This window comes from Zingiber officinale, chromosome 6B (assembly GCF_018446385.1).
Source record: "Zingiber officinale cultivar Zhangliang chromosome 6B, Zo_v1.1, whole genome shotgun sequence".
Lineage (NCBI taxonomy): Eukaryota > Viridiplantae > Streptophyta > Magnoliopsida > Zingiberales > Zingiberaceae > Zingiber > Zingiber officinale.
The window spans coordinates 135,436,226-135,459,318 of record NC_055996.1 but is presented as its reverse complement, the minus strand read 5'-3'; the positions used below and the strand labels follow the sequence as shown (position 1 = coordinate 135,459,318).

Below are 23,093 nucleotides of genomic sequence, written 5' to 3'. Positions count from 1 at the left end.
CATTAACTAATGGAATATCTTTTTGGCAGCTTCTCTCCTCAAGTAAACAACAAACAAACAAGTCCTTGTCTAAGAAACGCACCCAATCATTCATCATTGGGTTTCTTCCTTTGTTGGCTAACCTTTTTTTTTCCTTTTCAATTTTGATAGAAAATTTCCTTTCTTTCTCCCCATTTTGTTTTCTTTTTATAATACACATCATAAATAAATAATAACGGCAAGAAGAATCAAGGTCGTTGTCCTTTTAGTTTTTTTTTAAAATATATTACTCACAATTATTTATTTTTTTGTGCTTTAAGATGCATGCCAAGGCACTCTTCTCTCCATTATAAAACATTTTGATTTCGCTTTCATATTCTTCTACGTGAATAATAAATATCATATTTGTTCTTATTGGAATCAAAGCTTCCAATCAATTCATCTCCTTGCACGATTTAATTGTTCAAAATGTGTTTTTTTTCCTTGGATGAATCCTAAATCATATAAAAATTAGTTGGGATATCACTTTCCTTTTCTTACCTCGTTAATTAGTTAGATATTCCAATGGTCACACACAGCCGGATCCATGACCATATGTGAGGAGCAGGGACATAACCAAGATCTAAATTACCTGGGGTTAACCGTCGAAATTATCCTCTTAGATTCTTCTTAGAATCAAATTTATTAATTATTATATCATTATCAATTTTTTCAATCAACTCCCATTCAATATAAATGACCATAGAATATGTTAAAAACTCTTCATCTATCTTATTATAACTCTTCCTCTATCTTATTATGAAGAGTTATTTCAACAAGTTTCATAATTGAAAATGCTAGATCGTTGTTGCGGTAGAAATGGAAAAAATTAAAACCAAACGAATTAACCTATCAATTAAATAAATATATTAGATTTAATATATAAGTAAATGATATAATTATAATATATAAATTATAACAAATGAGAGAAATAATAGTTGACTCGTAGAGATAATATCAAGCAAGGATATTAATAGTAGTTGACTCGTAGAGATGATATCAAAATAAAATAAACTTGCGGCAATGGTCGCACAGATATCACCTGTTATTTGAGAGAAGGGATGTCGCGGTTGTACTCGTCGAGTCACTGCTTGACGTTTGTACCAGACATGAATATGAAATATTAAGTGAAGGATAATGTAAAAATCTTTAAGAAATAGAGAGATTACATCGTTAACAAAGGAGGTTGAAGAAAATTCATTTAAAAAAAAAACAGATCTATTTGAACCCAATGAAAGAAAATGATAAAGAGGATCAAAATTAGAATTCTTCACACCTGCGGCTCTGCGGCTACGAGGAGTAGCAAGCAATTGCGGTAGTGTTGGTTGCTCTTGTGGTATGCGACAAAAACGTCATGCAGGTGGCACTAGACCCGACCCTGGGCCGGGTTTGGCCCGGACCCTGCCCGGGCTCGTAACCGGGTCAACGGGTCGGTTGCCCGTTGGCACGGTTCGTCGGGTCGAACTGGAACCGGCCCGGCAAGTTGCCGGGCTGGTTCCGGTTCATTCGCTGTAAACCCGATGAACCGCCGGTTCGGTTAACCGGCGGGTTGAACCGCCGGTTCAGTCGATAATTTTTTTTTCCTTAAACGGCTTGAACCGTCGGTTAACCGAAGGTTCATAGCCGTTGGAACCGCCGGTTAACCGGCGGTTCGTAGCCGTTGGGAGGGTTTCTTCGATATTTTTTTTTCAACGGTTAGGATCATTTAATCGTTTTTTGATCAATAACTATGATTTAGTGTCCGTTACTATCAAAACTCTATAAATAGAGAGCTCATTTTATCATTTTTCACACACATCTTCTCTACTCTTAATCTCATTTTCGTATTCTCTAATCTCTAGACTCTACACGCTTTCATTTTCAATTTTCAATTACAATGGAAGGAGGTCGCGGAGTTGTATCATCTCGAGCTCGGAAGGGAAAGCAAATAATGAATCCGCGGGAGGAGGACCCCAACATTCAATCCACCGATGATGAGATCGAGCATCATCCGAATCCGACACCCGAAACACAAGGAAGTACCGATGCAATTACTTCTATGGTTCGGGAACTTCCTCCTCTAAAGTCTTCTATTTTCACTAAACATTTTGAGAAGGTCACTCTTTCGTCGGGAGAAATGCGTGCAAAATATAAGCACTGCAATGCTTCCTACAAATTCCAAGCCGGCAACAGCTATGGGTCGTTGAAACGACATGTAGAAACGAAGCACCCGACGGAATATGGACTCGACCGTTCTCAAACACAATTATCAAGATTTTCTTCAACTAGCGGTAGTACCGATTCCGATTTATTTTTATATTCGAATAATAAATTAAGAGAATCATTAGCTAAATTTATTTCCGTAGAACATCTTTTTTTAATTTTCGATCTAAATGCACATTTGAAGATTTTTGTAAATAATCTCTTAATCCATGTGCTAAACGTGTTCCTAGGACTACACTTACTCGTACAATTAAAAAATTAGTAAAATAAGGAAAAAAGAATTTAATTGATGAATTTAGTAAATTAGATAATAAAGTTTCTTTATATTCCGATATTTGGAGTGATCATTGGCAAACACATTCGTATATGGGTGCGACTTGCCATTGGATCGATAACTCTTGGAACCTCCAAAAAAGATTATTAGCTTATAGAGTTTTTGATGAATCACATAATGCTCATAATATCGCACAATTATTATGTTTAATTTTAGAAGAATATGGTTTAACTCATAAAATTTTTTCAATATCATTAGATAATGCTAGTTCCAATACCGCTTGTATAAATGATCTAAAATTTGTTTGTCAACCTATTATTGGAGGTTTATTTTTTCATATTCGTTGCGTATGTCATGTTTTAAATTTATGTGTTCAAGATGGTTTAAAAATTTTAGAAAGTTATATTAAACCAATTAGAATTGCAATTTCTTATTTATGGTCTCATCCATCTATAATGAAACAATGAGGTAGGTTTTATAAAATTAATGGGATGAGACCTAAAAAATTTTCACGTGATGTACCAACACGTTGTAATTCAACATACCAATTATTACAAGATTCATTTCAATATAAAGAATTATTATGTTCATTTTTTGCACAAAACACTAATACTAATATATATTTATTTTCACAATAATAGAATATTTGTAGTAGTATTTGTGAAAATTTAAAAGTATTTAATGATGCAACCGAACAACTTCTTCCCGGTGTTTATTATCCCACTACTCAATTAGTTTTAGAAAATTTTTCTAATATAGTATTAGTTTTAAATGAACATATTAATAATGAATCTTTATCTCCTTGCATCTTAGCTATGAAAATTAAATGGGAAAAATATTTTTATTTAATTCTTGAAATTTATTTAATTGCATTTGTTTTAGATCCTAGATTTAAATTAGAAGTTTTACAAGAAATGTTAACTTTATATTATGATGCTTTAATTCCAATTAAAGATCCTTCTTCCCCTGATCCAGTTAATATTATAGATAATGTTAGAATTTATTTATATGATATTTATAATCAATATTATGCAAAATATAGAACACAAATTAATATTTCTGAAATACAACAAACTACTAGTAGTAATTTAAAACTTACAAAAACACAACTCTTACTAAAAGAACAAACAAAACGTCCACGAGGATCCTCAAGTTCCACACAGGAACTTGAGAATTATTTTACGACTTCTTTTGATTTTAATGAAGCAGATAGTGAAAACTTCGATATCTTAAAGTGATGGTCACAGAAGACTCAAAACTTTCCCATTCTCTCCGTGATTGCAAAAAAAATTTTAGCTTGTCCAGTGTCAACTGTTGCTGTGGAGCAGACATTCAGTGCCGGCGGCAACATATTAAATGAACGACGATCAACTTTGTCTCCCGACTCATTGGAAGCCCAAGCATTACTGGACGATTGGAGAAAAGAATCCAAGGAATGTAACTTTCAGATGACGAAGTTGAAGATTTTGATACTGAAGGAACAAATACGACAGGAGCAAGAAATGGTAGTGAGTGAAAATGTAAAAGGATAAAAATGTAAAAGAACTACGTGGATTTTGATTTCCCTAAAGAGATACGTAGGCAACTTAAATAAATGCAAGCCCTTTTTCCAATAAATTTTATTTTTTAATGTTTAATTTTTAATTTTTAATTTTTAATTTTTTTAATATAATAATTTTGAACCGTGACGAACCGTGAATCGATGGTTCCGAACCGTGAACCGTAACCGTCTTGGGCGGTTAAGGTTAAGGGTCGATCTGCCTGAAACTGTTGAACCGATGATTCCGAACTGTCGATTTTGAATAATGATCAGGTCTAGATGGCACTAATAAAATGTTGAAATTTTTTTTATTTAATTAAAGTTCAAGCAACATAAGTATTCTGGCTTTAAATAAGGAAAAAGTTTTTGAAACTTTTTCCATAACTTTTTTCCTATTTGAAGCCAGAGCATTTATAAAGAAAATTAATGATGATGAGACTATCTATAGAAAAACTTTAGTTTTATTTTTTTTTATGAAATTGGTGGGGTTAGAGCTCAATCCTAGTCAAGGGGGGCTCCGCCCTTGGTGAAAAGGTAAATCGAAAACTTATAGTCAGTGTAAGAGGATTTTTTTTTCTTGATTTTATCGAGAGATTTGAACCCTTATCCTATAATATAATAATTTATTTCAGCCAACTCAATTTTATCCAGGGGTAATTAGTTAGATATTCAAGAAGAGACAATAAGACGTTGCACTAGAAATGAATTTGATATATCCTATTTTAGTGGATCAACGAGATTTAGAAAAAAAAAATTATTATCTTCTTGTAATATAATTAAATGCACTCAAAACATGATTAGCCGCTAAAATTAAATGCACCAAAAGACTTAATTCTGATCCAAATTAAGAGTCAACAATTAAGGCTATATAGCTACTTGTTCTCTTTTAAATAAATGTCACATTATCCATCATTAAATAAAGATTCGCCATTGTTCTTTTAGTAAATGCTATCTATTCTTACTCTCCTAATCCTTATCCATAAAAAGCAATGGTTTATCATTGTTCCTTTAATAAATGCCATAATTAGCCCCTAATTTAAGGGATTAAATTAATCTAGTTTTTTTTTATCCATTTTATAAAAATAAAAAATGGGGCAAAAAAAGTTGTTGTCGAGTTAAAAAGAGTAAACAGTAATGGTTGCGCCACGTGGCGTCGAAGCAGCCGTCGAAAGCGGATGAGATGATTCTCTTCGCCGAATATGACGTGGCGAATTGGTTGAATTTTGGAAGATAAGGCCTCACAGCAGATTGATCTACCCACGTCGATCGCGGGGTACAAAAATGATGTGAGGAGGTAGATGTCTGGGTAGACTATGTGAAATGGCTGTTTGTAATGGCCGAGAGAGGATAAGGATGAAGAGTCACCGCGGCGGGCAACGTTCCCTGCTCTATATAACGCTACTCGGAGCGGTGGTCTTCTTCCTTCCATCATTGTTCGTGCGATCTTGATCGGAGAAGAGAAAGGTCGGGGTTTGATCCTGTTTTCGCTGTGTTTGTTTGGGCGATCGAGCGATGGCGACCGGAATGCTTCGATCAGCGTCGGCGGCGTCCCCGATCGGGGGACGGATCGAAAGGCGGAGCCGAGGGGGAAGACGGTGTGCCGGCGAGGTGCGGTGCGCGGCTTCGATGTCCGGGAGCTTGGCGAATCAGTACAGGACGCTGAGGATTCAGCCCGGCGCGTCGGAGAACGAGGTCAAGAAGGCTTTCCGGCAGCTCGCGCTTCAGGTAGCTTAGACTGCCCAAATTTTACCTTTTTCTTTTTGGTACGTGGATTCCCCGTTCCTTCGCATAGAAAGATGAGATTGATTGGGGTTTTCGCTTCTATCTTATGATCGAACTCTTCTTCTCGGAGTTTTGCGGCAATCGTTGGGATTCGCTGACTTTTTTGCTGTATTGCTGCTGATTTTGGGGATATAGGGTTCCGATTTGCTCCTTTTTTGAATACAATCCTGGTAACCCTCTTCTTACTGCAATCGTTTACCACTCTCGATGCAGTATCATCCCGACGTTTGTAAGGAGAGTAATTGCAGTGCCCAGTTCCAACAAATCTACGAAGCTTATGATGTACGTAGCCACCGTCATTCGCCCAATTCTCTATAATAATACATTTAAGATCACCCTCATTCATTCTAATCAATCTCTTCGTTGTATTGTACCAGATTCTAATGACCAAGTTCATCCAAGGCGAGGAAGATCAAACGCCGAAAACAAAGAAACCAAACAAGAGGGACTACGACGGGCTGGACGAGCCATTTAGGGGAAAGCATGATCCGAGTTGGGATATGTGGGAGGAATGGATGGGCTGGGAAGGAGCAGGAATTAGAGACTACTCTTCCCACATTAATCCCTACATTTAAATATTCGCCTCTAATCTCCAGTGGAAAAAAGCTTCTTTTTTTTTTTTAAAAATGTTTTTAGTCAAAATAATTAATAATGTACATATTCTCTCTTCCCAAGCTACAAATAGTTTGGGAGGGAGGCTACAGGCTTATTTTCAGAAGCCGATAGATGTTTATCGTATGTTATTGAAATTGAATACGAATTATTAAGAATATATATCCTCCAAAAATAAATAAATAATACAACTTAACATAAGTTTCGTGGAGTATTCCTCTACGCAATTACATTTTTTAAAACACTAGCAAAAGGAACAAAAAAAAAAAAATTAACACAAACGTTACACTGTACAAAATTGGTGTGCTAGAAACTTAATATGTATGAAAATAGGGCTGCTGAAAGAATATACACAGCCGTTCACTTTTCCCACTATTTTTCATTTGAATCAATCAATTCAGTATCAAAGAAAAAAAAAACCTAACAAGCATTTAATTTCCCTTAATCACTACAAAATGATCTATCAGATCATAACTACTCGTTGAAGTTTTGAGGTTTGCTGCTGGCAAATGTCAACCACACCAATGTGCCGGTTAAATAGAAGAAGATTGATGGGGCAAACAACGATAGCTACAGAAACAGAATGAGGTTTGATTAGTTGAGTTATGCAATGGAATGGAAGAGTCGGAAGAAGTGTGGTGGACTCTGTTAACTTACACTCCAGGAGTGAGTAGTGTCGAGAAGATATCCGGTGAGTGCGACGCCGACGATTCCAGGCACTGCTCCTACTGTGTTTGTGATACCCTGCGATATTGAAATGAGATTGTCTTTGTTATTTGGAGCCAAATGCAGATTCGAAGGGAAAAAAGGAAAATAGAGAATGCCAAAATTAAGACCAAAAACTACTTGAACAACAAATTTGTGCACGTCTATTTGTGTGGGTGTTGTCAAATTTTTCACACTATTGGTGCCAAAATAGGGAAAATATTGTCAAATAAAGCAGCTAAGGAACTTTACTGTATGCAATGAATAACACTAGTAATGATAAATTATCACGAGAATCCACACAATTATTAGAGAACTAAAGCATTTTGATTGTTATAAAATAAATTTCATTTCTTAGTAACTTTTTTTTCCTAATTTCACGAGGATGACAGGAAGTAATGGTGTTATTGTCATATCTTCTCAAGAATATGTGAAAAATTCTGGTAAATGATGAACAAAAGCATACCAGTAGTATACTTGCATACTTGGGAGAAATATCTTGATGGGTACAATAAAGGCCTGAAGAAGAGAGAAAAAATATTTGTTAGACTTGGTTGAGTACAATCATGCAATAGAAATATATAGATCCCATATCCAAACAAGTACCAGACAAGGCAAAGCTTGAAAGTGCCAAGCCACAGGTAACAAAAGCTACCACTTCCCAAGGAGGCAATCCTAGATCCAAAGAGGAAAGTGTCATGCAAACTGCAGGACAGAGAAAGGCAATTGTTTGGCAAATTTTTCGTACCTACAGTTTCAAAATGAATCATCAGAATTTTATAGGTTTGGAAATAATTTTCATTCAACATGGAAAAGTTCAGGTCTTACTGCATTGTTTTAGTGTATTTGTTAGCACAAGAAATCAAGAGAGCCATTTCATTGGGAAAATTCCGTGCAATGATACAGTGAGGGAACCAATACAGATTTCTAGGAGAACAAATTCCGAATTTCACTTTTCATGTTTGACATTTCAATAGACAAATTAATGCAATCAACACTCTAACAAGAAAAAAAAAGGTGACAACCCAAATGACTTTGTGCTTCACTTTAGATAAGAAAGCAACATCAAAATTTATTCCACCTTTTCACAACTCAACACATCTTAAAGTTGATGAGCAAAAGTGAAGACAAGGAAGCATTGTCCTCCGAGAAACAAAGATAATCTTTGTTAATGATCAAGCTACGGTTACCAGTACAAAACTACTAATAGATAAAATTAGCATTTGATATCTGATCATTAGTTTCTGCTTTTCATATTATGTTAGTAACGTACAAGACATTAAACAATCATATTCTAAACTTGCTCAAAGGATGAACATAGATAAAAGGTTAATGCTCAGGAAATACATGGAAATTTGATGAGCAAATAGTTCATTAAAAAGGAAATCTAGATTAAGTATGCATTTAGATTACAAAACAACGAACAGCTCAGAGAAACAAATCATCATGCAATGCATGCTCAATGTACAAAAAAGTTGGGAGCAAGTTAGATATGTCCTCTACCGTTGTAGTCTCAACTCCATTTGAAATTAAATGGTCTGCAAAAGTTGCTGCCATGGAGGTAGTGAGAATAGAACCCAAAGGGGGGAGGACTGAGACCTGTAAAATAACATAAATCATACAATTTGGAGCCTTGACAGTACTTGTACCAAAACTTAATCAAAGAACTATTGTCTTGCAGTAAAGTAGATGTATATTATTGTGAAACATTGGTAGGGCTGTAAACGAGCCGAGCCGAGTTGAACCGAGCCGAGCTGAGCTTAAAATGAACCAAGCTTTTGAAATGAGTGTTCAAGCTTGGCTTAGTTTATTTTTGAAACTTGGCTTGAGCTTGGTCCATTTAGATGTTATTGAACTCTCAATTGAAGCTTGGCTTGAGCTTGGTTCGTTTAGATGTTATGGAGCTCTTAGTTCAAGCTTGTTTAATTGTCTGAAACTTTTAGTTGTTTGATTGGTTAGTGAACTTGATAATTTAAAATTATTTGTTTATTTTATTATTTATTTAGCATATTGAAAAGAGTTTTATTAATGAATATGATTCGTGAATATTGTTCACGAACATTGTTAACGAACGTTAACAAGCTGAACATATATGTGTTCAAGCTTGTTTGTTTAGTTAACGAGTTGCTTGTTTATTTAATTAATCTGGTGTATATTGAACGGACATAAACAAGTTCTTACCAAGCCGAACACCAAGCTTGTTCACGAATACTTGGTTCATTTACAGCCCTAAACATCGAAATAAAATTGAGTCCTATGCATAACAAACATTGTAAAACAGTATAGAATTCTAAACTAATTGTGTTCATAAATAAGAAAGAAAACCAATGTATTTCTGTGAACCAAATAAAGATGCAACATATCAGACAGTGAGCAACAATTACTCTCCACCTCCACATCAACTAGAAGTTTGGTGTAATTTCTTGAGACTCAGACATAACCTAGGAGTGCATCCTCTGACTCTCATTACCCTACCAAGTCATAATCATCATCTGTTATGTTTGTCCCAATTATTTGTAAGTGGCTCTATGAATCTTGTTCCTTTATTGAGTTCAAGGTAGGACTGTCAATAGTCAATCAGATAATTTTTTTAGTCCATTGATTTTCTTTCCCTCCTCTACCCTTAATATCTTCCAGCTATAATGGATTCAACTCTGTTAAACTTTGAACATGTTCATACCATGTCAATTTATTTTATCACATTTTATATCAACATCAATTTTCTCTGAAATACCAATATCTTTTATTTTATCCTTTTTAGCAACTCCGTGATTTAATTTCGGTATTTTCATTTTTACTGCATTAATTTTTCTATTTGTACTTCCTCAACCTACTCTGTTCAATGAAGCATGACAAATCGTACCACAATCTCATCACCCTACCATGTGATCCCCACAAAATAGGCCAATGACCAGACAAAATGGGCCTCAAATGGTAGACTGGTCAATAAGTGGTAGAGGACAATTTGGGGTAGATAGTTTGGCATCATTGACTTGGAAGTTGCATTAATAGCACATTTTCTACTAGTCTCTTACTACTAAATTTAAGTATGCACAAACTATGAACAAATAAACTCAAAAGCTTATGCATACATGGATAGACACAAGAGGTAGAAAGTGGAACAACTACTAAATCCTCATGGTAGAATAATTGTCTCTAGGCTGTAAAAATTCGAGCCGAGTCAGAAGGCTGAGTTAATTTTTGATTGTTCGAGTTTGTTCATTTATCTTCTGACATTGTTCAAGAGTGTCTATTAAAAGTCTTATCGAGATTGAGCTTTTTATTGAGCTCAACAAGAGACATTACTATATTTATAATTTAGTCCATTTTTTAGTATATTTTAAATAATATAAAAGTATCTAAGATATGCATCATATTTTAATATAATTAAATATATATTTTTTTAAAAAAAAGAAAGATCATAATTGAACTTTATCCAAGTTAATAAACAAGTTTATTCATGAGTGGTTTAGGAGATTTGTTCATGAATGTTAATGAATAAAATTCACTACTGTTTAACCTTATTTATTTAGTAGTATCGAGCTTAGTCAACATCCTAAATGCCATGTTCATTTAAAGCCTAATTGTAATTGTATCAGGATTCAGGAAAAGAAATGAAACAGCTTTATAAACATAAATTATATCTCTTGGATATGGTCAGCTGAAAACCAAGGATAGAGATAGTAGTATCACTTGAGAAGCTTATAGGCCAAGAAGACATTGCAGCCTACCATTTCAATCAATCAATTAAGCTTGCGTAGCCAATTAAAGAGGTCAAGTTCCAATTTTCATAGATTGCATTAAGGATCAATTAACGAAGAAAAAGTAGACCAATTCAAAGCACCTAATTATAAATAAATGCATCAGTAAAATTCACAGTAAAAACCTAATCTTCTCAACTTAAACATATCCTATTAGCAACAAGTAGCCATGCATGTTTTCCAACCACAAGGGAATCATTTGATTAATATCCTATGGAAAGATAAAATGAAACAAGGCTTAGTACCTCAGCTGCTTCAGTCAAATTTAGGTTCAGCTCCTCACTGTTTCAAGTTAAATTGAAATTAGTAGTAAATAGAAATTGCACATGCACCTACAAAGAACAAGATTATTAGCAGAATATTGCAAACAACTAAAAGAACCAGTTAGCACTTATTGTTATGGATTAAGAATGGTTTGACTAATGTTGATGCATGCTTTGTTGACAAATCCAATATTTAAATCCTCGGGAAGTATTCTTTAGTACCAATCAACACTCCATTTTTTTGTTAAGATTCTTCATAAGATTTTGGTGACGATTCAGACTGAGACCACTGCAGTTAAACCATATAGGTTTCCACAAATCCCCCTACATATATTGAGATTTATCCAGCAAAAAATGGATCCAATTGCATAGCTGGAAAACCATGTGTTTGTTAAAATGTTTCTTGTGATGAATAATACAATGTTTCATGCAAGAAAAATCCCACCCTTAATAAGCAGCAGATCATCAGCCAAAATCTAAGAGTGTAGCTCGATGGCCAAAAAAACTACTTAACACGTCCATGAGAACACATTTATTCTTGGACATTCATGGATCTTTCATATTAATCAATGCTCATTCTCACATAGCATGTGACACACAAAGCCACAGCGTACATGTGCGTATGGAATGATTTAATTTTGTATACCATCATTTGAACACCACAACTATACACAGTATCCTAATTAAGAATTAAAGTGTTGGATGCACTGCCTGGTCTCACGTAGGGAAGTGGCAATGCCCATTTGGGCAGAACACCGACACTCACTGAAATACACACTTTGATATATATATATATATAATTATAAAAATTTATAAATGATAAATGTAGATTAGGATAAAATATATTTGCCATCACAAAACTACTGTTCAATATATTAGTATTAGATCTATGAAAACCTTCACATAAAAGTAAGAGGATTACAAAATGATTTAGTAACTTACAACAAGCTGCACATAAAAACATTATTTTTTTTTAATAAAAAACACAAGGATGATGATGCTATTAGCTTACTGTCAAATGTTAATGAAAAATATGAAGAATGAACATGAAAAATAATTAAGCTACCTAAAGTAAGTTGGCAGCCAAGATAGACAAGTATAGTGGCCCCAACTTCCACAAAAATGAGCATATATCATTGCCCATACTGCCTTGCTTTTGAAAAATTCCTTCCATGGTATATCCTGCAAATTAAAAACAACAATGTAATGTTCAACAAGATATCTCCACTTACTTTCGTCAAAGTAATATAAGCACATTCAAATAACTTAAAACTCTGATGTTTTACATAATTGCTTTTTGTAGAACAAAAAAATGTTGAGGATTTTCATTATTCAATCTCATTCTATAACACCACCACCACCAACAACAACAACCAAGCCTTTTCCCACTAGGTGGGGTCGGTTGTATGAATCCTTTTACGCCATTGAGCTCTATCTCCTATTATATCATCATCTATATTTAAATAAATTTTATCTTATTTTATTGTTGCTAACCAAGTCTTTTTGATCTTCCTCTTCCTTGTTCTATAACCTGTTCTTAAAAACTATATTCAAGTACATGCTAAAAGGACCAAAACATAAGCCAAGTACCTAAAAGTCTAAAACACTATGTTACTCAAAGCATCTGACACAGGTACAAGAGGTGTGGATATAAATGTATGGCATGGATATTTTTGAAAACTTCTACATGTGATCAATAGGAATATCAAGTGTTTCAAGTGGATCATTGAGGTCCAAGTGTCAGTATCCAACACTTGTTTCCTCATTTGATAGAAGAAACATAGCATCTTATTTCCAAGTATTAAAGGCTAAACATATAGCATCTTATATCCTCAATTGATTAAATTAATGAATCCAGGAAGGATTACGAGTTCCTAATGTGATAACATTATGCTGTTTACTTTTTGTCAGTTTTTAGTGTCCTTAATGGTATCACTTGGTGATTCTATTGAATTTGATGAGTAATCATGCTCAAGTTGGAAAAGAAAATATATGCGGTTTTTAGAAATGTAATTTTAAGTTGATTTTTAACATACCTAAAATGATATTCCATGTAGTATGTGCATAGACCAAAAACAGGAAAAAATGAAGAATGAAGTTGGTATATATGGATTTGTGAAAGTACGTAAATCCAAAGAAAAAGAATGAAAGAGGGGCTCTACCTTAAGTGAGTCAACCAATTGTTTTAAGGAGTCATTGCCTGAGTTGTTTTCATAGGATGATGTTGACAAAAAGCTACCAATACTCGATGCCTTTTCTCTAAAGCCTAAAAAAACATGAAGATTTTTTAGTCAACTTATTTACGAACCAAAGCTCTTTTATAAAAATACAAAATAGAAATTGATAAGATGTAATAGATAGAGAAGGGTAAGCACTTGATCTAAAGGATAGACTTACATTCACAATGAAGCAAAAAAAAAAAAAAATAGAAAGATTTCCTCCTTTGGTTGAAGCCTATTAAGCACGTAGATGGTCCCTAACAACTTGAACTTTTTAGGATAATTAGCTAGTCATCACATTTATCAACGTTAACATGGTAACAAAATGAGCAGTCTTGGGTACAAATTCTACCCATGTCAATAATATTATCCTATTAGTTCATGTGTTGGTTTGGATCAGTGAAATTCAGTAAAGTCCACCCTCACATGAAGAGCAAATATTAAGAATATAAATATAGATTGATCTCTTTCCTAGGTGTTGAAGCTTTTGGAATAAGTAATTAGTCAATCAGCTTTCACAAAGCCTGATATCGATGATAATTTTATTCAATTATCAATTACATTACATGGGTAACATATCAATATCCTTCTACAATGATACAATGCCCTACTGAGCCAACTAGCAAACCAACAGTAAGGTGTAGTAGTATACTTTTGGGTAGAACTTGAAGAAAACTGGTGGGTCTACTTAAAAAGATTGGCAAATAAACCACTTGTGTGATATCACATATAAAGTCAATTATATGTATTCAACAAAAGGAACGATCAAGATAAAAAAGGGCGGCCCGGGGAAGGGTCTATCGTACGCAACCTTACCTTGTTTTGCAAGAGGTTGTTTCCGAGACTCGAACCCGTGACTTTACAGCACACGGCAGCAACTTTACTGTTACGCCAAGGCTGCCCTTCAAGCGATCAAGATAAACACCCTAAAAAAATTCTGCACATCATGAGATCACATTGCAATTGCACACTGTGCATCCAGAAACAAGAACTGCTATGAAGATAGACAAGTACCTTAGTCTATGCAAATGTGGTCAAACAATTGTCCAATAAAATGGAAGCAGTCGAACATTAAATGTTACTAAATTATAAGAACCTAAAAGAATAAAGTGGATATATACTTACGAAAAATGAGATCATCACCAAGTAGTGACTGGCCATCTCTGACAAACTCAAATCCCAAACACCTTTCACGAAGAGAGATAATTAGACTCAAAGCACTCAATTTGACACTTCAAGAACATGTGATTGTATCAAAATCGTTAAAAAAACATAAAGAACATGTGATAGCAACAATTTGTTAAATATCATATTTTTGTTCTATTTTAATTTATTTGTAATTTAAAACACAATTCATTTTAAAAAGGAGAATACATGATTAAGTGATGCTTAATCAATGAAATGAATTTTAAAAACATTATAATATTGGCATAACTGTTGGAGTAATAATTGATAATTTTCTATGCTTATTATTATGTCAATTTCATATGAGATCACATTTGGAGGGGATAATTTTTAAATTATAACTAGATGCCCTGCTTGCTCGTCCACTGATACATATCATGTTCCACCTTCCATGTTTGAGATTGGTTTATTCCATTGCTTGTTTGCTTGATATCTCTCACTACCCCATTTAAAATTTCTTTGTGCAACGCTAGTCCACCCTTAACTAGTCAAAGTGGAAATCACTTAAATTTGAACACTCTACGCTAAAGGGAATACAAATATACTAAAAAGTGAAACCTTTGACTCTAGCCTTTTATAAGAGCTCCTGATCACCCATAAAGACACGATGGTGCGGGATGCCCATGGTTATTATTTATTTTGTGTGTTGATACTATATCATTGTTTTATCGATGAGGGCCTTTACCCATACATAACTTTGACTCCAAGGTTTAAAAGTGGATTTACTTGTGACAAATAAATGGTGATAATTAAAAGTGAATATAACCACAAATGATTATTGATAAGTGGCATAAAAAGTAAGAGTTGACTTTACGTTAAATAAAATCCCAACTTGAAATGAGAATTATTACTGGTTTATATTCTTGAACTCTTAATCAACAAGATTAAAAGTGATATAAATTTTTTCTATTTCCTCACTTTGCAAATTGTGCCTATGCCCCTTTTTTGTTGGTCTCTAGTATGCCTTAGTTGGTTTCAACCTGTGTAGAGTTGCTAAGAAATTTCTAACATTCTATAAATCATTTTTTTCTTGTTTTATTTAGTGTTCTTCTTATTGGACATTTTGTTCTGGTTGTACTTTCTTTTAATGGAAGGAATAAAATGCATTTTTGCTGAATAGTTCATGTTTAGCATAGTTATTTATTGTTATTATAGTTCATGGATACTTTTTATTTTATTGTAACTAGGTGGGGTACCTCTTAGTACATGCAATCACAATCGCAGGTTATGAAAAATTGGGTGTAACAATTTTTTAATGCTCAAAGACTCAAAAATAAAAAAAAAAACAAAGTAAACCAGGTGATCTGGACACACTATTCAGAATCTTTTCTTCAGTTATTTACTCACCAAAGAATCCCAAGAAAACCAAACATGTAAAAGACAGATTCCCAACCGAAATTTTGGATGATTGGAGGAGCTAATAGAAGCCTGCAAGTAAAAATGTAGAGAAAGTTTAGTTTTGACATTGAACTTGACAAACTAGTATCACAATTTGAATGGATCTCCTTTAGGTTGCTAAATGCTAATATTCTCAATTGTGGTGCAACATAGAGCACAAAAGTCCAAAACTACATCAGATAATAACCAAGTAAGGTAATCATCAAAATCCAATATTCAATTTCCCAGTAAAAACAAAACACCAAAAATGTACCCTAAGATGCTTCCTATGCTAAGACCACCAAAAACAACTGCAACTGCTCTTGAGCGCTCTTGCAATGGAATAAACCTGCATTAGACAAAACCGCCGAAGAACCATGTATAAACTCACAAAAAAGATGGAAGGGCAATGAAAGATGCCATTGTAGACAGAAATAATTTTTGTTGCAAGATTATTTTAAGTTCCATGGTGGAAGAAATGTATTTAACTAATAAACTTTTAAAACAAAGAGATTAATTAATTCAGGAGCATCTGACCATTCCATAATGCATATTCCTTTTAATTATTTCCTCGGTGCATAAGCATATTTATCACTAACAACCATAGAGCAACGTATACTTTACACAACAACAAGAAGTCGTCTACCCAACTATATGAAGACAACTACATAGAATTTATGGTTATGTTTTCATTGAGTTTTAATAAGGCAATACTCAAGTAGAGCTGTCAGACAGGTTAATCCGTGGTGGGGTGGGTCAGCCCGTGGCAGGCCAACCATTTGGCAGGGCGGGGTGGGCTAACCCGTCAACTTGGCTGGTTGGCAAATTTCCAACCCAACCCAACCCAATTCAAGGCGGGTTATAGGTTTTGGCGGGTCAACCAGCGGGCCCATCAATTTTTTTTAAAAAAATTAAAAAATATTTTATATCTTCAGCGTTTTACTTCGGAAAGATTTCATCAATCAAATGTATCCATAAATATGTATTTTAAATATAAATGGACACAAACAAGTACTTATGTGGGATGAAAAGTACTATTTTTATTTCAAAATTATAAGAAAGAAAGATAATTAATTGGCATAAAACTTAGCTTATATGTGTTTCTCAACCCGCAAACTAACCCAAGCCCGTCGCGAGATGACCCGCGCGGATCGCGGCCCTAGGCGGGTCGGCCCGTGACGGGCTTGGGTTGATAAAATTTCAACTCAATCCGCTTAAATTGTTTGGCGGGGCGGGTCAATTCGACGGGCCCAACCCAAATTGACAGCTCTATACTCAAGTCATTGAAATTACTTATAAGTGTAGCTTTACCAGTGCTGCAGTTCAATACTGAGACAAAATCCTAATAGCCGGCCCACAATTGGACATATGGTTTCTTATTGTATAGAAATGTACATCAATATGTGGTTGGTAGTTGATGGAAAAAATTGAAATACCCCATTAGCCATATGGTATTTGAAAACAAAATTTTCCCACATTATGCATTCTATGTATCTCCATGTAATATATTGGACAAAGGTAGGTAACTAAAGTTATGAATTATCTCATTACATATGGATTATGGAGCACTCTTACATGTGATGCAAATGTATGTTAATACAATTTTTTTACTCAACCGCTCAATCCTGCCACAATTAGTGGCATGCACCAGCTCAATATGTTGAGAATTAGCCAGTTCAGTAATCAGTGCTACTGAGTGTGGACATGAGGGAGCAGATCTCCTGGTCCACAAAAAAGTGGACCAGGGCATGGACCACTCCAATTGTGGCTAGATTATGGCCGCGATCCGGCCGTAATTGGTTGCGATCCCTCCCTAAGTTCACTGTCCCCACCAAGTTACAGTTTAGTTTGGGTTGGAGCGGGCGACCGGAGCCCCCCCCCAACGCCGAACAACCTGGACACTTGCCCACTTCTGGCACCCTCTGGCCGCTCGCCCCAACCCAAACTATAACTTGGGGGGGGAGGGGAACGGTGAACTCAGGGAGGAATCACAACCAATTGCGGCCGGATCGCGACCACGATCCGCCTACAATTGCGAGTGGTCCATTCCCTGATTCACTTTTTTGTGGATTGGGAGATCTGGTCTCATGGACATGATATAACTAAGTTTAAGCGTTTAGCAATTCATAAGTTCAAGGGAACTGGAGTTCATTCTAGAGGATTGGAAAACTTAATTCTACAAACTGCTTCAATTAAATCTTACTTGGCAATTAGGTCAGTTGCAGCTGATGGAGAAACACCTTCGCCAATTCCAACCTGAACAAAGACAAATAAACATCTGCAGTATTTAAGTGAAATTTTACAACAATGAAATAGTGAGTTGAACCATAATATATCTGAAATTCCTACAAATTGCAAGAAACGTATACAGCAGGCCCTGTGGCAAATAATTTCACAATAGTGGCATGTCCCCAAATTGAATGATGATTAACTAATATGCCTAGTTCAGACTACAGACAAATCTAGGCAATGGAAAGCAGAAAAAAGGTGTATGGCCAGTAGCACTCAAACACAAATATAATAGTGGAAATCCTTCAGCTAGATAAACAAAGAGTAACTAGGGAATTGTATAAAGTCTAATGCATGAAAAAAATATTATTAAATAAAATTTTCAACTAGTAGACTCCATTACAGTTAATCAGAATTCAGAACCCAGCATTACATGCAAGTCAGGCACTTTATAATATGTAACATGAACATTTTTACAAATGGTAGAATAGCATCACAAGTTTCAACATACCAATACTCTTGATAAAACCAGTCCAGGCATAAACCCTGCTACAACTGGAACCAATATAGTTGCCAATGACCAAGCCAGCACACCTACCTCTAGAACTCTCCTGCATTTACAAGACAATGAACAGAGAAATGCAACCTGTGTCATTGTCTAAGTATGGTGCAATATCAATATATATATATACAGAAATACATAAATCATTAGAACAAAAAGAGATATATGATCATGATGGCAGAAGACATGGAGAAACGAAAGGTTAAAGATCTTGTCTTAAGTGTAACAAATGGGAAAATAATATGCAAAAAAGAAGTGTGTACTTGTTCCTTTGGACACATGAACGTTAGTGAAAAGAGAAGACATGGTGATTCATACAAAAAGAATGAATTCAACAAATTACATTATCATATGATCTATGACACTGCTGATTGTTCTACCAATAACATATAGGATGAAAAAGCACACAAAGGTCATTGACATCCTACCTAGGAACAATGATGAAATAATAGGATAAGACTGTAGGACTGAGGGCGAGATATTAAGATCCTGCAATTTAACCAAAAAAATCAAAATTTGTTTTTGACATTTATAATTTATTACATGTATTAACTTTCAGTACCTAGTATGTGAATATTTCGAACTTTGCATCATTCTTATCTAGAAAAGAACTGTTAATCCTAACTATGTGGCACAGAAAAATGAATTTTAAAAGCAGTGTTAATCCCAACTTTATTTAAGACTATATTGGTAACAATATCCAATCATTTGAATTACTTTTAATTTTAATTAAGATAAATTGAGTCTTCTTGTCCCTCACCATTTCAACTCCAATTAATTCTACACATCTAACTATAGAGTCCAAATGTCATCTTTGGACATGTGTACAAACTTAATATAATTTCTCTTATCTCATCATTTGTTGGTGTTAAACCCAGTTATTCATGGATAATGGTATCTTTTAATGTCAATTTTATATTTCTTAGGAACCACGCTCGCTTGTCTCAACATTTCCATATTTGTTGTATTATTTTTGTAAACATGTCTCCAATTGTCCAAGAATTTGACCCACAAAATATAAGTGTGCAATCAACAATTTTAAAATCTTCTCCATTTAGCCAAGAGGCACATGGGAGTGGCACAAGATTCTAAGAGCTTTCAATCAATCACTCTTTAACCAATTAATGAGGCATTCGAGCAATGGAATATGTTGATTTTTTATAAAGCAAGTAGCAAGTAATTGCATTCATTAATAAATTGTTTAGCAAACATAAGATGCTCTCATTTGTAAAATTGATCCTTAATAAGGATCCACCCATGAAAAGCCATGCTTCTAATTTAATTTTCAGGTAACCTAACATCAAACTGCACCTTAATCAATCATATGGGCATGGGGTTAATGGATTAAAAAGCCAAGTAAGTTATAAGAATTAATAGTAATTCTTCAAAAAAGAATGAACAGCTTCTCAATTTTATATACTAGAAAGGACCAAGTAACTAGAACTTATTGTTTGCTACCTAGGTGTAAGTTTCTCATTGATTGAACTGAAGCTATAGTTGGATCGGACACTATAAAATGGATAATATAGAAAGAAAAGAAGCCTTTGTACTTCAACTCACAACTATTACCAACTAATATTGTGGGCATACAGCAAAAGAGATAAAGTGTCAATTATCACACTAATTTTCATAATCATAAAAAAGACATATTCATGGCACTAACTTTCCACCAAAAAACTTGGAGAGCCATCCACCAGGTAACTGACTCAAAGCATAGCCCCAGAAAAATGATGATTGAACCAAGCCGGCAGTTGAAGAATTCCAGCCAAATTGATGTGACATTGGTATGATGGCAATACTTAGGTTAACCTGAAAGCAACAAACATGGAAAATTACCGAAGGTATTGCTGTAAATATCACATATTTCCCGCTGATTCAAACTTTTGAAGCATCAAGAAGGAACTTAAATTACTGAAATAATGACAAAGAATAGTGTCAATTAATTCAATAGCAGAAGATACTAGGAGTCTAGGGCCTGCTCATATAAATTATCAGTTTTAAGAATGATATACTTTTCGTTTGTAGATCAAAATATGGGAATCGGCGAGTCTTCATTCCACTAAGTAACTGAATCAGAATCTAGATATCACATTTACCTTTTTATTTCAGCACTCAGCCACATGTCTCCATTCATTCCATTGGCAATACAAGGCAGCTGAAAATTTCCAGTTTCTACAAACAATATCTTTAATAATAAACTCAAACAACTTTTCATGTTCTTATATGTTGAAGTTGCTATGAAAGTCCACTATCTAGGCAAGTTGTTCGGCTGTAAGATCAATGTACAAATTGGTGAGGGCAAAATTTGTAAAGGTATTTGATAATGAAGCCATCATTGGTAAATCTTTGAATGTTGCTAACTAGGGACTTATTGCCCTAATGAACACCTTAAGTCTTAATTGGGGAAGATTTGACATCCAAATCTAGCTCAGATTGAAATTTGTGAACTATGAGGGAGGTTCATGAGATCTAGATAAGTGAACTACCATTAAGATAATGAGGTCAGCTATGATCTAGAAAGACCCATGTGGAGTAGAACCATGGTACCTTATTTTTGTTAGCAATTAACCTTGAAATTCTCAAAAAAAAAATCAAATTTATTTATAGGCCTCCTATTTCAAAGATTTACTCAAGACCATCTATTAAAATGCAAACTTTAGCTTAGAGACTAAAGCAGCGACCAAAGTGTAAATTCTAACACATTTTTCACTAGGTTAGACTCATAGATATCAAGCTTAATACTCACTTTTAACTGAATTACACCTATAACAGTAAATTTAGTTTGATAGTAAGTTTCAATTGTGCCATTATTTTAAAATCTCGAGGTATAAACTAAAATCTACAGTTTTAAATATAAAAGGCAAACTAGAGAAAGCTTCTTCCATATAAACCACAATGATTCACACTTCCAAAGTACAGATAGCATTGTTACCATGAAGAGTATTATGGGTTGCCAGTGTTTCAAATTACAGCAGCAAAATAACATCAACAAATGATTTATCTAGACAACTAGTTCTTCCATTGCACGAGCTTATGAGCTTTAAGCGTAGTTTAGAAAGTTGCTGAATTTGTCATTTTCAAAGAAAGGCCTGCTAGCATGTTTTTTCCCTAAAATGAAAGTGTTTATGGATAAATATTAGAAACTAGGTGCTTTATGAGGTGAATTGTCCCTTTTCTTTCTATTTATTGCATTTATAGCTTTTTGAATAACAATAATGGTAAACGATTAGAAAAAAGCATTACCCTGTGGTCCATGTCGAACTACCAGTATTGAAGCTTCACAGACGCATCATTACATCACCCAACAGTGTCTCCGAGTAACTGGTTCTTCCAATCCGAGAAACAAATATTTTTACCTATCGTAGTTTCTAATGCCCGATGAGTACTCATGAACCTAACTTGGTTAATGACCAAACTTCATGATTCATTTAATTACATGAAACTCCATCGAAAGTACGAAAAAATTGGGTTCTTTCCTACCAACAAAAAAGTCTCAACTCAAGAACTCTCAAAACTTCACCCACCGGCATACAAACAATAAGATTTGAACATTCCGCGAAACAACGCACCTTATCCATGTTGCAGATCACAAATGCGAGTGACGTCGTGCCAATGAGCTTATACCGCTGCGGCAAGTCCTTCCAAGGGGGCCAGTTCCACTCGGACTCCTTATTTTCCTCACCACTCACTCCCCCTCTTTCTTCTTCCTCCTCCGCCTCAACAATCAGGCGCTCGCCATCCAAATCTCTCTGTACACCACATCGAATCACTCCCCGAAGCTCCTCCGCCCTTCCATTCCTCCTCCCGGAGGAGCACGAAGCCATAACCCCAAGCCGCGAGAGGAGGCGGAGGGGTCGGGAGCGAGAATGCCGAGGAAGCGGGAAAAGAGGCACAGAGCGGCGCTCGAGGCAATCGCAGCGGCTCCACTGCAGGGCGAGGTGAGCCCTCGTGATCTCCATCGATCGATCCAGCGCTCGGGAGACCGGGGGGCGGTGCCGGAGCTCGAGCCCGGAGAATTTATAGGAGGCGAAATCTAGTGGACGGCCAGACGCCACGAGAGGCACGAGTGGAGGAGCGAAAGGCTCCACGAGCACACAGGCCAATGAACGCCACACACGTGGGACGTTACAGTCGTGGCTCAGAGGATCGCTTGTGGCGGAGACGCAACTCAAACGACGAATATGATATGTGATATGGACTTTACAATTTCTTTTTTTTTTTTAATAAAAAAATAACTTACTGAATAAACTTAAAAGAAGCTTATTATTTAACCAACAAGAGTTTATTTATTTATTATTTTGTTTCGATAGTAAAATAAAATAAATAAATAGTGAATGTTTTGGTTAAAGGAAATTAGGAAAACA

The 23,093-nt window shown here is 35.0% G+C and overlaps 2 protein-coding genes across 2 annotated transcripts; one reads left to right on the top strand and one right to left on the bottom strand.

The window, feature by feature from the left end:
• Window positions 1–5,436: 5,436 nt before the first annotated feature.
• Window positions 5,437–6,405, top strand: LOC121989720 (chaperone protein dnaJ 8, chloroplastic-like). Its single transcript, XM_042543929.1, has 3 exons — window positions 5,437–5,759; window positions 6,030–6,098; window positions 6,194–6,405. Exons 1-3 carry the CDS (start codon window positions 5,547–5,549, stop codon window positions 6,389–6,391), a joined length of 480 nt encoding a protein of 159 aa, XP_042399863.1. The 5' UTR covers window positions 5,437–5,546; the 3' UTR covers window positions 6,392–6,405.
• Window positions 6,406–6,732: 327 nt separating this feature from the next.
• LOC121989718 (probable anion transporter 6, chloroplastic) lies at window positions 6,733–22,781 on the bottom strand. The gene is made up of 15 exons (XM_042543927.1): window positions 22,299–22,781; window positions 20,393–20,538; window positions 18,679–18,778; window positions 18,142–18,194; window positions 16,213–16,287; window positions 15,909–15,989; window positions 14,502–14,563; window positions 13,320–13,423; window positions 12,224–12,339; window positions 11,140–11,176; window positions 8,637–8,732; window positions 7,740–7,881; window positions 7,600–7,652; window positions 7,086–7,172; window positions 6,733–6,998 (listed from the first exon to the last, which is right to left on the bottom strand). The coding sequence occupies exons 1-15, from the start codon at window positions 22,686–22,688 to the stop codon at window positions 6,903–6,905; spliced, it is 1,638 nt and encodes a 545-aa protein (XP_042399861.1). The 5' UTR covers window positions 22,689–22,781; the 3' UTR covers window positions 6,733–6,902.
• Between the last annotated feature and the right edge of the window lie 312 nt (window positions 22,782–23,093).